Source organism: Eucalyptus grandis, chromosome 9 (assembly GCF_016545825.1).
Source record: "Eucalyptus grandis isolate ANBG69807.140 chromosome 9, ASM1654582v1, whole genome shotgun sequence".
NCBI classification, from domain to species: domain Eukaryota; kingdom Viridiplantae; phylum Streptophyta; class Magnoliopsida; order Myrtales; family Myrtaceae; genus Eucalyptus; species Eucalyptus grandis.
In genome coordinates this window covers 39,795,844-39,810,229 of record NC_052620.1, presented here as the reverse complement: position 1 = coordinate 39,810,229, position 14,386 = coordinate 39,795,844, and the positions used below count along the sequence as shown (strand labels likewise).

General features: G+C 38.2%; 1 protein-coding gene across 4 annotated transcripts; it reads left to right on the top strand.

Moving 5' to 3' along the window:
- The first annotated feature begins 2,739 nt into the window (after positions 1 to 2,739).
- Positions 2,740 to 14,002, top strand: LOC104419802 (disease resistance protein RUN1-like). Of its 4 annotated transcripts, XM_039301824.1 has the most exons (9): positions 2,740 to 2,842; positions 2,999 to 3,158; positions 3,456 to 3,548; positions 6,694 to 8,010; positions 8,648 to 9,755; positions 9,930 to 10,223; positions 10,395 to 11,599; positions 11,725 to 11,935; positions 12,232 to 14,002. In XM_039301824.1, exons 4-9 carry the CDS (start codon positions 7,481 to 7,483, stop codon positions 12,289 to 12,291), a joined length of 3,408 nt encoding a protein of 1,135 aa, XP_039157758.1. In that variant the 5' UTR covers positions 2,740 to 2,842; positions 2,999 to 3,158; positions 3,456 to 3,548; positions 6,694 to 7,480; the 3' UTR covers positions 12,292 to 14,002. The 4 variants fall into 4 exon arrangements, with proteins under 4 accessions (XP_039157758.1, XP_039157757.1, XP_039157760.1 ...); XM_039301823.1 differs by lacking the exon at positions 2,740 to 2,842 and having other exon boundaries at positions 2,857 to 3,158; XM_039301826.1 differs by lacking the exons at positions 2,740 to 2,842; positions 2,999 to 3,158; positions 3,456 to 3,548 and adding an exon at positions 4,771 to 4,980.
- The last annotated feature ends 384 nt before the right edge of the window (positions 14,003 to 14,386 follow it).

Here is a 14,386-nt window from a genome sequence, read left to right as displayed (position 1 = left end):
GAGGCTCGGGTTGGCAAGGCTCCACCATGGCCGAGGTTGGCAATCAACAAAAGGAAGAAGAAGAAAAAGAAAAAAAGAAAAAAAATGTAATAAATTTATTTAAAAATTAAAAGAAATTCCATATCACAAAAAATTTTGAAAAGTGTACCAAACGCATTTCCATTCCAAGAATAAAAGTTTTGTAAAGTTATCAAACACATTCAAATACTCAAAAACTCGTCTAGGTAATAAAATCGAAAAAAAAATCATTTACGAGCAAAAATTGTTCATATAAACAAAATGGTTATCAAACGTACCATTACATTTCATGAAAGGATGACAACCTATCAAATCAGAAAAATCAAATGTTAAAGCAAATTGGTACTATTTTGGGAAACTACCACTATCAGAAGACATTGCCAATGTCAAAGAGCCATTCTGACGATTTCTAGTAACGACTTGCTGACAATGGAAGAATTAATAGCTACTTGAGAATTTCAACCAAAAACGGTCATTTGAGGATGAATGGCCATATATTGAGTCCAAAAGAAATAATTAGTTTGGTGGAAACGAACAAAATGAATTATATGCTAAGTCAACGTATTTGCTCTGTGTTTGTTGATATTTGATGTGTATTCCTAATTTCAATATCTAGGTCATATGCTAATATTTGTAATCAGTGATAAAAGCAATTGTACAAAAATCATAGTAGCACACGAGGTCTTGATAATGTCATCTATTGGGAAGGCAGTACTTGCTAACTATAATTACTCTTAAAGATTACTAGTAAATTCCCACCTTGTTGTAACTATTAAGTGTTGACAATGGATGTAGGGTTGGATATAAATTGAACCATTATATATTTGCTTGTAATATCTTCTATCTCTTTACTATTAATATTACCTATTCATAATCATCCCCATATGTTAGATAGCAACACATTCATCTGATTTCTACAATCTGTTCTAACAATGTTTGAAGTTTAACTTGTTATCTTCCGTAAACGTTAATCATAATTCTCGAATATCCTATTCGACCCCATTTTAGGTTGTATTCATAGCCCACACAAAAAGGCAATTAGACGGCTAGGATTAAAGTTCCGAAGGATTGATGACTTGGCAAAACTTAATTCTTAATTAAGTAAATGGTATTTTATAATTTGCTAGACATGGGGAGAGGGTTGGCTGGCGGGCTGAGCCAATGTAGCCAGCCGAGTGGCTAGCTGATGTAGCGAGCCAAGTGGTCCTATTGGGTTTGACCCAGTAGGCCGAACTCGCCTAATCCGGTTCGGTTCAACCAGGGTTGGCCCGGGGCAGTCCAATCGTCTAGTTTTGTGCTAATTTTCTAATTGAGCATGTCATTTGAGTCAATTTGGATCCTGCGGCCCAATGATTCGGTCCAATAAGGTTGACTCGTGGCATCTCAATTGCATTAATTATCCTTGAATTATACTATGGGCATGATCAACCTTCGCAACTAAAGCTCAATTAGTCAAATTGGACTTCAATTAATCAAATTGGGTACCGGCCTAATATGGGTCACATTGAATTGGGTCAATTGGGTTGGACCATCTTAATTTTATCAATTAATGATCCACTAATTTAGTCAAATTAAGCCTATCTTTTGTGATTTAAAAAAAACAGTACAATGACCTTTTTTTTTTATTAATAAATAGGTCATGTTACGATCAAAAATTATAATCTCGAGTTTTTACCTTTAATGGCTTATTGATTAAGAATTAGGTATCAACAAAGTCATCAATATTATTGACTATAAATCGGAAGCTACACTTGCGTAACAAAATTTTTTGTACGCGTTTTTATACGGCAAATGGGATCATATTCAATTATGCTAAACGTAATGTTCTCTGCACCTATTGCGTAATTGCCTATCCGCAATACAAAGAGAGGAGCGGTGATCTTGGGTTAAGCAAGGGAGGAGATGGGAAAACTATTAAAATATATGTCGAGTTTGAGCCCAATGCGAAATTTCGAATATTCCGAATTAGATATTTTGCGGATGTTCAAAATCGAGCAAAGAACATCCAAAAATCAACTTCCTAAAATTTCGAATATGCCTTGAAGGGTTTAGCCGTTAAAATAAGAAAGTCCAACTTTGACTTGGACTTGAATTTTGTTTAAAATATATAGAGATATTTTTTGGTTAAAATCGGCAAGATAACTGCAAATGAAAGTCCAACTTTTGCTTGGGTTGACCGGATGGCTTATATATCAATTCTCAAGGCTTGTTCGTGGGTGGAGGTTGATCATGAAAAATTAGTCTTGAAGCATCGTCTCGTTATCGAGTGCTTGGGAGGGATTTTTTTTGTTATTCTTGTCCGTAAATTAATTCAAGAAGATGTAGTGTTCAAGCTAATTAAATCTTTAATTGAAAGATTATTTTTTAAAGAATTTCGGAACTAAACACTACGTGCGTTATTAGGTATAATTGAGGCTTAGAAAATATCGAGAGAGTCTTAAGTATGTAATTTCCTTGTATTGCTTGATTTATATTGAAATTCGTCGATGCTCTCCCCGTGGACGCATGTCTCTACAATCGAATCGCGTAAATCTCATGTTCGATTTATTTTATTCTTCTGCCTATATTATTGTTCGATCGCTCGCCTTCCACAACAAAAATAGGTCTACTCGAGGCGACGCAACATATGCTCACTGACCTCAGGTCAACATATTAATACTCAAAGAGTTGTTAAACAAAAAACCCGACAAAAGAGTATTCAAACATAACAAATCCCATAGAGGCTGGAGGATATATTACCCAAGAAGAGGCTGAAGTATTCCTCCGTTGGGATGTAGCAACCCAATCGGCTATTAAATTTGCGGACCGATCACCATGGGTCAAGGTAGGGGGTTCGTGATGGGCAACAAAATTCTGGCTTCTTCCGTTAAAGACAACATCTCCCATTGCACGTGCTTATCTTGCAAAACAGCATCCACCATCTTCAGACAATCAGATTCAGACTCCATCTTACTCTCTCTCTTCGATCGAAAAATTTCAGAGCTTCGATCAAGGCCAAGTGCTCCGTCTGGATCGTCGATGAAGTTGGGATCGTCTTTGCGAAGTTGTCGACAAGGGTTCCCGACACGTCTCGAAGAACTCCCGAGATGGCCCCTACCATTGCTCCTTCCATAAGCGCTCCGTCGATGTTGATTTTATAGGTAAGAGGCTTCGGTGGGATCCAATTTTGAGTCAATTGAGTCGTTTGCATGTAAAGTTTCAAACTTTGCTTGTTTCACTTGCTGAAATTGCTGAGTAATGCTTCTGCCGAGCCAATTAGGGTTCTCGAATTTGGGGTAACCTTCGAAATACAAAATCATTCCTTGCTTTCCAAATGAACCACAAAACGGTTGCAATTTCTTCAAAAGTCAGTGAATTTCCTGGTTGTTCAATTATGTCCTGGAGCTGAACCTCAGTTCGTGAAATGTTTTGACGCAAAATTTGGATTTTTATTTCAGGATCCGACCAAATTGAGTTCGTCCATAGACAAAGCAAGAATAGATGTGCCACTGATTCTGCTTCTTTATCACAGATTGTGCGTGCTAGCCCTGGTAAGATTTTCCGCTGATGTAGATTTTCTGTTGTGAGAAAAGCATTTTGGCATATACTCGATAGAAAATTCCTAATTTTAAGGGGGGTCTTCATGTTCCAAATATGGTATCATAGTTTGCTGGATGGCTGAAATGACAACGTTGTTTGCATGCTGTGTTGTGGGTCTTTTGACTCTTTAATAAGATTATAGGCACTTTTCACTGTGTAGGCACCTGATTTAGTAGTCATCCACATCAATCTATCTTGTGTAGCACAAGAATTAAGCGGCATTGCTAGGACTTCTCTTATTATTTGTTCATCAACAAGTCTTCTGAGTGTGTGAACATCCCCCCTTTCTCCTCTTCTACGATTAAATCGGCAACAAATTATTTCTTCAATAAGGAGCATCTGCCCGAGAAAGATAATTTAATCGAAGATAAATGCCCCGCTATTATTTGTCCAGCTCGATCAGAAAGATTCCCGCACTTTTCCCCAGCAAGCACGCGCCCTCCATTTTCTATAGATCCGGGAAATGTGGTGACACTTGGATTCGAATAAGAGTGCATCTCATCTTTTGATATCACGAGACTTGGAATCACATGCTTGCTATTGATTAGTCAAATAATTATTAACACTTGGCTCATCCACTTTTGACCCGAGAATTTAACAATCCATTCTCTTAGTAACTATCACTTAAAGTGAGAATAAGACCGGTTATAGGAAATATTCTTACACCAATACTGCATGTTATAATTACTCCAAATTGTTATGTGTCGATGCATTGGACATCGTTTAGAAAGATGCCCATACAGTACATATGAGGAAGCAGTCACTTTTAACAAAAAAATGCTCATCTGTAACTTCCGATTCAACCCCATGAGTCATGCAATACAAATGTCCAAAATGATGTCCCCACTAACGAAAGTGGCATTGGGTTTCGGGCATTCATACTGAGAATGTCATCACATATATCTTATAATAGGCACTCTTTTCTCCTTTTTTAATGTAACGCACTAGTTCTCCTTTTGCAAATTTCTGAGGGAGGATGACCTGGTGAAGAAGTTTTTCACATTAATAATGTAATAAAAAGCTCTTCCAATTAATGAGATATCCAATCCAAAAGTATGAATGTAAAATATTGGTTTTGACCCGGTCAAAAAAAAAAAAAAAGAGAGAGAAGGTTGAACGGTCAAAAGAAGAAAAAAAAAACGAAGAGAAGGAAGGAGAGAGATCGAGAGTCTTCGGGAGGGAGGAAGAAAAGAAGAGAGAGAAGGAAAGAAAAGAAAGAGAAAATGGAGGAGATAAAAGGGAAAGAAAGAAAGGAAAAGAAGGAAATAATGAGAGGTAGGGGCATGACTAGAGAGCTCGTGCAAGGGAAAGAAAGGAAAGAAAGGAGAAGGAGAAGAAGGAAAGGAAGAAAGTGCTTGGCATGTTCTTGCCATGAGAGTCTCGGTAAGCCACCTCAACTATGTAATGCATTGGCCGGTAGCGATCGTGCCCCTGTTCATTCAATTGAAGTAGTTTCGGACTTAAAAGCTTGAAATTCGGAATTATTGATGATTCATGCGATGAGGTCTGATTTTTGAGTGGTTGAGCTGCGTATTTTCTATGAAAATGATAGTATATGGTGTTGTGGAGCTGCAGAATTTTACGGATCGTGATTTGAGATTACGGTTTGCCCGAAATGAAATTTCAAATTTTCCCGCGCTTGATGAACAGTGTGCGTCCAGCAGCTTTGGGCCCATATTTTGTCTTTTTTTTCGGCTTGATTTTGGGATGGTCAAGTTGGGATTCTTGTAGTATATTTGAAGCGCTTTCTACTAACTATAAGTATGTTTGGAACGGGGTTCAGAAGAAAAAGTTATGGCGTGACCAAGTTTCGCGCTCAAGCTCCGCGTAATGGATGGCTTGAATAATCGCTATGGATATGCGATTTATTAGTGCGCAGGTGTCATTTTATCAATGTATAAATATAGTTTAGTCAAGTCGTTAGTTGAGATAACATTTTGCTTTGTTTTGATGATATTTTTCGCTTATATGATAGGAATGTGAGTTCATTGATTCGAGTGAGTCTTGGTGTTTGGTTTTGGGCATATTCACGTAAGCAATGCTATCTCTTCTGAGAGTTTAGAAGCTCATGTCTTCAAAATAATAAAGATCGATATATTACGAGTAATGAATAAGCATAATTGTGGCATAAAATTTGGATTGAATATTTACTATATTTTGGTATTTGTAAAGGGTGTGAGAATTGTTTGGTGGAAATATATATTTTGTTTTATAAACGAAGTTGAGAAATAATATATATTTTAGGTTTGCAAAACCTTTTTACAAAATACTTTTTGAGCATGGTTATGGAATATATATCGATTTGTGAAATGTCTTATGACATGTATTTGATTTGATTCTGTTTATAAAACTGGTTTGTGATATGAATCTTGAAATGATTGAGAATGTTTTATGAAAAATATTTCTGACGGATAAGTTGAGTTACAAAAGTTTGTGAAATGTATTTCGAAAAGTGAGATTGTTTATGGATTAGATTTTTAATATTGGAGGATATTGTAGATTGTTATCGATGTTCAATATTGTGGTGAGCCCAATGAGGGGTTTATGGATATGTGCATACTAATCTAGGATATCCTTGTGGATCGAGCTATCGGCTAATACTAGGGTGGAGACTTGCTAGTGGGAATCTTGGTCGCCTTGTTACTAAGTGTTGTATCGTGACCATGGTTTGATATTGAGCAACAGATTGGTCAATGAAGTTGACCATTGACATGTGATTTGAGTTTAGTTAATAGAATGCACTATCGACGTGTGATTTGAGATTAGTCATTGGAGTAGATTATCGATGCGTGATTTCGTTAGACCATTGAGATGTGGCATGAGATTAACCAAAGGAATGGGTCATTAACAAATGATTTAATGACATCGCTCAATGGATTTAACCATTGATATTTGTTTTGATATTATTATGAAGTGATTATTCCTGTTATAAATATAGCTATGTTGAAGTTGTGTGTTTGTTATATTCTGGATTTGAGTTAAAAGGGTTGTGATTTTGTTTTCTAAACATGCATAGTGGGTAGTTAATCTGTTTAAAAGAGATGTACTATTCACTAAGCTATAGTTGATCACCCTCGATTTTCTAATCTTTCTCAGGTTCCTCAGCTAGCAATGAGTGGTACGAGAGCGGTATTGATGAGGGGACTTTTGAGAATTGGATTTTGGATGGTTTGAGCTATGTCCTTCGGATTTAAGGACAGTCGTGTCATCCTCATTCTTGATGGTTTGGGGGTGACAACGAATGATTATTTTTCTTGAAATAAAAAAGAAAATGGATGGAATCGACAATTAGGGTATTGCATGCTTGAAATAAACTAGGGTAGGATTAGGCTCCGATACATGTTAGTGTCCAACCCAAAATCTTGCTAGGAGAAGGGAGACCATATGTAAACAAAATTACAAATAGCATATAAACTTCCTAGACAACCGATGTAAAATACTTTAATAATTTTTATTATAATTATTTTTCTTGTTTGAGGATTTCTACTCATAACTTTGAATTTGATGGCTTTTTTAAAATGTTAAGAAATATTCAAATTTTCAATTTTATTTAATACCAAATAAAAAATACCAATATATAAAAATATATATATGTTCTATAACTATTTCGCTATAAATATTTGAAACGTAATGTTTTTTTCAATGAGGATCTCATTAACGAAGTCCTATAAGCATTAATTAAATTAAACATCCACGCAAAATATTTAAACAGTCCCCTAGAGGTCTCCAAAAGGCTTCGTAGTGACTTTGATATCAAAGTCCTCCACTTGCATTCGAGAATCGCAAGGCTTTGTGTGAAATTGCCTAAAAGAAGTATTTCAACAGTGTCTCAGAGATAGAGAGACAGAGAGAGGTCACCCTGCTAAGTGTGAAGTGAGCTTTTATGGCGAACTCAGAGATAGGAACGAGCACATGCAATACATTAGGAGGTGAATATCAAGTGTTCTTGAGTTTTAGAGGGCTTGATACTCGTCGTGGATTCACCAACAGCCTCTACCATGCCTTGGTAGACACTGGGGTCCGTGTTTTCTTTGATGATGAAGAGCTTCGACCGGGTGAAACAATTAGTGACAACCTTCTGCAAGCAATCGACAATTCCAAACTCTACATACCAATCTTCTCTGAAAACTATGCTTCAAGTCACTGGTGCCTCTGCGAGCTCGCAAAGATGGTGGAGAACACCTCTAAGTCGAAAGAAGATGGGAAGAAGAAGTTCATATTGCCCATCTTCTACGACGTGAAACCCAATGATGTGAAGCTAAAAACTACGTTGTACAGTGAGGCCATATCGAATATGGAGCAAAAGATGGAGAATCAGAAGAAGAAGTTTAGCTATGAGGATATAGAGACATGGCGGCAAGCTCTCAAAGAAATCGATGGCACCAAGGGATGGGAGCTAGAGAAATATTCAGGGTAACAATCTAACAATAATTGTGAAATATTTTGTACAATTAGGTCATATTTCTTATAAAAATTCATTAACTATATTCCAACTCTATTTTTCCTAAATTTAAACCAGAGGTTTCAAAAAAAATTTCTTTATTTTTTTTAACATGAGATTTTCAAAATTTTCTGACCTAATCAGGTTATTATCATTTTCTTTTTCACCTAATTTCCATCTTATAAAAGTTTAGCTTTTGCTTCATCTTCTTTATACTAATTTGATCCATGTATGAACTAAGATTCCTATTGTATGCCAGAGAACTTGATCAAGGAATTGTTGCCTTTGCAGAGTTCTTTTCCACGTCGAATGAAATAAGTAAATATACTATTACGGTAATTCATCAGCCGTCTATATTTTGATTCTTCTAGCCTTTTTTGCCAGAAATTTTGATTCTTCTACTTGGTCTAAAGATCAAACTTTTCTCTTCCTCTATTTCTTCATCTTGTAATGGATGTTCAAGTTTCTAATGGCGAAGCTTTGGGGGTGACTCTGAATTTTTGTATATCACAAATTTGATCGCGTTCCCACCTGGTTACTTAGTTCATGGTTCATCAACGTGCAAATTTGTGAACTTTTCTCAATTGAAACTGTTCGAATTTGTGGCAGCTATGGGGATCTTATAAAGTTGGTCGTTAATGAGGTTGTGGTCAGGCTCAAGACAAGAGAAAGACAAGTGACTGAAGATTTAGTTGGAATCGATGATCGGATAGCAGCCGTGAACAATTTATTAGACATCAACTCTGGTGGTGTACGGCTTATTGGAATTTACGGAATGGGCGGTATTGGTAAAACAACACTCGCCAAGATTATCTTCAACCAATTATGTCCTCATTTTGGGAAAAATTGCAGCTTTCTTGATGATGTAAGAGAAACGGCAAAAACCAAGGGCTTGGTCAAGCTACAAGAACAATTATTGTCCGATATCTCTTATTCAAGAGTGACTCAAGGCATTGATAATATTGATTGCGGGATCAATACAATTGGAGAGACAATTTGCAACAAGAAGGTACTAATTGTATTAGATGATATTGATGAGGGCAACCAAATCCAAAAACTAATCGAAGTGAATTCTCTGTATCCTGGTACTAGGATACTCGTTACCACTAGGGACAAAAACGTTCTGAAAATAAGGAGATTTAAGTATGAAATCTTGACTTATGAAATGGAGGGGTTGAGCAAAAAAGACGCACTCCAGCTTTTTAGTAGGCATGCCTTCAATGGCAGCTCTCCTCCAAATAATTACTACACTCTTTCAGAGGGCATAGTCTCTATTACAGGCAGACTACCTTTAGCTCTTGAAGCAATAGGCTCATTGCTCTTTGGTCAGGAAGAGAAAACAATATGGGAAGAGATGCTAGGGAAGCTCAGGGAAACACCTACTGGGGATGTCTTGGGAAAGCTAAGGATTAGCTATGATGCCCTAGATTCAGATCAACAACAGATATTTCTCGATGTGGCATGCTTTTGCATCGGTCAGAAGAAGATTGATCCACTCTATGTGTGGAAAGATCGTGGGTTTATGGCAGATTATGCTATTCACATTCTTATTGACAGGTGTATGATAAAGGTTTTAGATGATAATAGTCTTTGGATGCATGATCAGTTTAGAGATCTTGGAAGGACAATTGTCAATCAAGAAAATCTACAGTATCCTGGAAAGCGTACCAGGTTGTGGGTTAGAGACGATATCATTTGCGAATTAAGATCAACAGAGGTAAAGTATGACCAAATATGAATTCAAAAATTGCTTACCCTGTTCTTAATTGAGGATTTAATCACATTTCTGAATTGGGAACTACTCAACCGTTTCATTTTTTTTCCTTCTTCGACGAATTAAATTGTGTAATACTGACAAATTTCTGCTCCTGCTCCTTAATGTCATTAGCAGATCAAGGGAAGCGTTCAAGCACTTTGCTTGCAGGCGGAGTCTGGCAAGCCTATAATTGTCACTGCGGAGCAAATGAAACGGTTCACACATCTACAGTTTCTTTGGTTGAGTAACGTAATCTGCGAAGGTGACCTCTCGGGCTGTCTTTCCAAGTTGAAATGGATCATTTTGCATCGTTCTGCATCTAGTGCTTGGGATTCTTATCTCAACCAATGGAAACATTTGGGTCTAGAAAACGTGGTTGTGATGAATCTTTCTTTCCTTGACTTCGACCATTTTAGTTACCTAATCAAGGTATGTCAGTTTCCCTAGTCTAATTTTCTCATTCAATGATGGATAAAATTTGATGGGTTTATAGTCTAATTTTCTCATTTAGTGAGAGGATCATATGACGTAAGATACAAATTGGTAGCCTAAATCCATATTTATCTCTTGTTTGTCCTTATGTTTCATTGGCTTTTGTAGGGGGCAACGAAATTGAAGGTTCTCACTCTTCAATGTATGTTGTCGATAAATAGGACGCCAACCTTTCCGGAATACTCAGTTTTAGAGAAGTTGACTATATCTGAATGTCCATTTCTAATGGAAATTGATTGCTCTATTAAGCAGCTGAGGTGCCTGACTGACTTGAGTGTTGAGTCATGTTCTGCTTTTCAAAATTTGCCTGAACAAATTGGAGGACTACAAAATCTTCGGCACCTCTCTCTCAGGAAATGTGGTAGCCTGAGTAAACTCCCTGGCTCAGTTTCAAAATTAGAGTCATTAGCGAAGCTGGATGTATCACATGGGAGTATTACAAGATCACCGGACTCCATTGGTATACTACAAAGCGTGTCATATGCCCATGTATCACACACACCGATTGCGGAAATGCCTAGTACAATGAGCAAGTTTCTTCACCTCCAAACACTAGACTTGGAAGATTGTCATGGGATAGAAGAGTTGCCGGAGCTCCCCCGAAGTTTGACCACTCTACGACTGATATCTATTTCATTGCTGATTGTCCCTAACCTCTCATACCTTACTAATCTAGTTGAACTGCATCTATCTAATGGCTCTGAAGGTATGGCAACATCAAAGTTAATTCAAAGTTGTGACTTACCGTGGATTGGGAGGTTATCAAAAGTGCACAAGCTGCACTTTTGCTTATGGAATGTCTGCGCACCAACTACAGAGTTGGGTTCCCTTTCTTTGCTAAAAGAACTTGCTCTATATGGACTAGACTTACAAAAACTCAAACAACTGCCGTCAAACTTGATGGTTTTAGAGCTCCGCAACACTCGAGTGAAGCAAGTCCACGTCAATGGGCTTCTTTCAGTGGAAAAGGAGACTGTATTCGTTTCATCAAGCCTAAAAAAATTGAGAGAAAAGGTGTTCAAGCAACTTGATATTCAATCTGTAGATGTCTTTGAACTGTCAGAAAGATCGTGTATTCGGGACTGCAAATCTTCCGAGAGGTTGGCTTGTCTGCCGGAGGTGCCGGGGTTCAATGAGCTACAAGCTCCAGAGTTGACTGATCGTTGTAGGGGAGCGAACCTTGTCTTAAACTCTCTAAAGATGCTTCAAGAATTCCATATGGGGTTTTGTCCAGACGTACAGGATATTCACTTTGTTTCTACATTGGAATCATTGGGAGTATTTACCGTTGAAGAGTGCGTTTCACTAAAAAGGTTAGGCGGTTTGTCAAACTTGAAGAACTTGAAGCAGTTAAGTATTAAGTGGTGCAAAAACCTACGGGTTGTTGGGGGCATTGACAAATTAGAGTTTTGCATCTGTTGAGTTTTGGTTGGTGCAGATCAATGGAAAGGATTTTTGATGCATCGAGCTCAAAAATACCAAATGAGTGCCGGATAAAAATAGAATATTGTGGGAAATTACTCGACACTCATTTCGTCACTTGGGAGTCTTACAGAAGAAAGATTCTGAATGGAACAATTCAAGCGTCAGATTCTAATATTGAAACAACGGACTCTACAATAGAAATGGGGGATCCTCTACAGAAGACAGTATGCCTTCTTCCTATTCATAGATCATCGATGTTTCTTTTGCTTTATTTGCTTTCTATTTCTGTTCTATTCTATTGAACAGAGACAATAAGCCGATATTAAAATGTGCAACCATGGAAATCTCATTAAAAAATTCCCGATCTTGCTAAGTATCTCTACTTGCTCCGTGTGTGTGTGTGTCAACTTCGGTGGCGAAGTTAGGGATCTTACATCACTCACCATCTGTAATAAAGGCCCTTCTTAAGAGAAATTTAGGCCTAGGAGACCTCAACTCACCTTATTATTTCTTTTTGCAGAAAGAGGGGAAATTGAAGAGGGGAACAGACGGACTTAGTCAGTTTCAAATAAGAATCTGAGTGCACCGGTCGACCAAATGTTCACCAGCAAATCTTTCCCGGTGAATAAAATAGGAGCAATTTTTTCCGAAATTTGTATTTGGCAAAAAAATTAGAGAAAATCCCGAATTGAATTGGGATTAGGTTCTTTCTCACATTTTCTTCTTCCTCTCCTGCTGCTCAAGCAAATCGCTCTCACCTGATCCTCAACTGTCCCGTGCCCAATCATTGTCGCTACTTGCGTGCTCATCGCAAGCTTCAGTCCATCATCCGCCTCATCTCTTCTTTCTCGGGTTCTGTCGTCCGCGAGCTTCAAGTTCTTCGACCATGAGCTCTAAGTCCTTTTTCGCAAGCTTGAAGTTCCATGTCGTAAGGTTCCAGTCCTTCAGTGCCTCTCAGCTGGAGGAATTTGGTGCTACATGAGGCGCCGACGGTTGCATTTATTAACTCCATCAGTGGCGACAGGCATGGACCTGAACTAAAGCTCTCAATCATCAGCCAATCGCTGAAGAACAGGTCCAAGTGATGTGGCAGTTGGTGTTTAGTTGAATGTAATCGTCTGATTTATCTTTGCGTGGTTAAGCATGAGCTCGAGCTCGAGCTTCAGATGGTAATAGTTGTATAAGGGTATGCTTTTTGCAATTGTTTGACTATTTAAAAGCCTAGTCTAGTTATGTTGCTATGCTTCTGTGGACTGCTAGATTGAGTGTAATCATTTGCTAGCATTTTGTGCATCTGTTAGTTGGAGTATTACAAGAATCATGTGTATTTGGTGAGCTGACTTGAGATTAGAAAGTTCAAAAAATTTGGGAAATAAAGTTTTACCGCTGCAGACCTCTATTCAGAGGATGGGCAGGCTTAAGGTCGGTTTTGGAGTCGTGGGAGGGTACCTTCCCCTCCCTCTCTCTTAACCAAGATTGCTTTTGCTGGAAAAATAATCTGGCGGAGTTCATGGTGGCCATGGCGTGGGAGGTCTTTAGGAGGAAGAAGCCCCGAGTTTTATGGCATCGTTTCATTTGGAATAATGCCATTACACCTAGGTATCAATTTCACTTTTGGTTGGTCGCCAAGCATAGGCTTCCCACCCAAGCTTTCCTCCTCTCTTATGGCAGGATTGATACTTCTTTTTGCCCCTTCTGCGAGGAGGTGCCTAACTCTATTGACCATCTATTTTTTGAGTGTCGGCACAGCTGGTTTGGCTTTCTTTTGGGCAATCAGGTGTAATCTTCCGTGGCAGAACCAATCTTGGGATGAAAATCTCCTTTGGGCCACAACCTTTCTTGTGGGCAAGGACTTCTTCAAAAGCATGGCGCGGTTTTCTTTTGGCACTTTTTGTCATATCATTTGGAGGAATAGGAACAATATTCTCTTTAGAGACGAGGCACTTTCCATTCCGGTTATGAAGAATCATCTCCTCAAAGTGGTCAAAGATAAGACACTCTCTTTTAGGGATGTGGAAGATTCCTTCAGGAATAGGAGATTACAGCGGAATTAGGACCTAGATCAGAGTATCTTTGCTTCGCGCATTTCCCTCTCGGGTGATTAGCCGTCTCTAGTCTGACCTTTTTTGGTCTTCGTGTCGCCATGCTTGTCTAGCGATTGTTCATGCCGTCTTGACCTCCTTCTTTTTCTTTCCTTGCTCTTGCCACTTGGCCTCTTTCTTGGCTTCCTTCCACTCATAATGAGCTTGTTCATCTTGAGTGCAAGTTTTTGAAGCCAGTTCGTTTTGTTCTTTTTGGTCTCCCTATTTATATATTGCTTACTTTACCAAAAAAAAAAGGTTTACCGCTTCAATGGAGAACGGCGATGTAAATTTTTGCAATTGACCATATGAGAATTGAACCATGCCTATGAATGTTATTGCGTTATTGCGGAGCGCACAATTTTCTACACAGTTTGTTGAGCATCTTCTCATGAAGAGTTTGTCTGTAGGTATATTTTAAGGTTTGATTAATGGTCACCTTAATGAGTATCCACTCTCTTTAATACCTATGAGGAGGTTTCAATGATTGAAAATGAAGCAAACAATGCTTCTCTTCTTGGTTGAATGAAAGAAGCTCAAAGATGCACCAAGTGCTCATCTCCTGACTTTCCAGATCATACGGAGCATTCTATT

Coding starts and splice junctions, on each gene's coding strand:
- LOC104419802 (XM_039301824.1), top strand. CDS start 7,481: ATGGCGAACTCAGAGATAGGAACGAGCACATGCAATACATTAGGAGGT. Junction 10,224..10,394: donor ATTTTAGTTACCTAATCAAG/GTATGTCAGTTT, acceptor TGGCTTTTGTAG/GGGGCAACGAAATTGAAGGT. Junction 11,936..12,231: donor GGGATCCTCTACAGAAGACA/GTATGCCTTCTT, acceptor TTCTTTTTGCAG/AAAGAGGGGAAATTGAAGAG.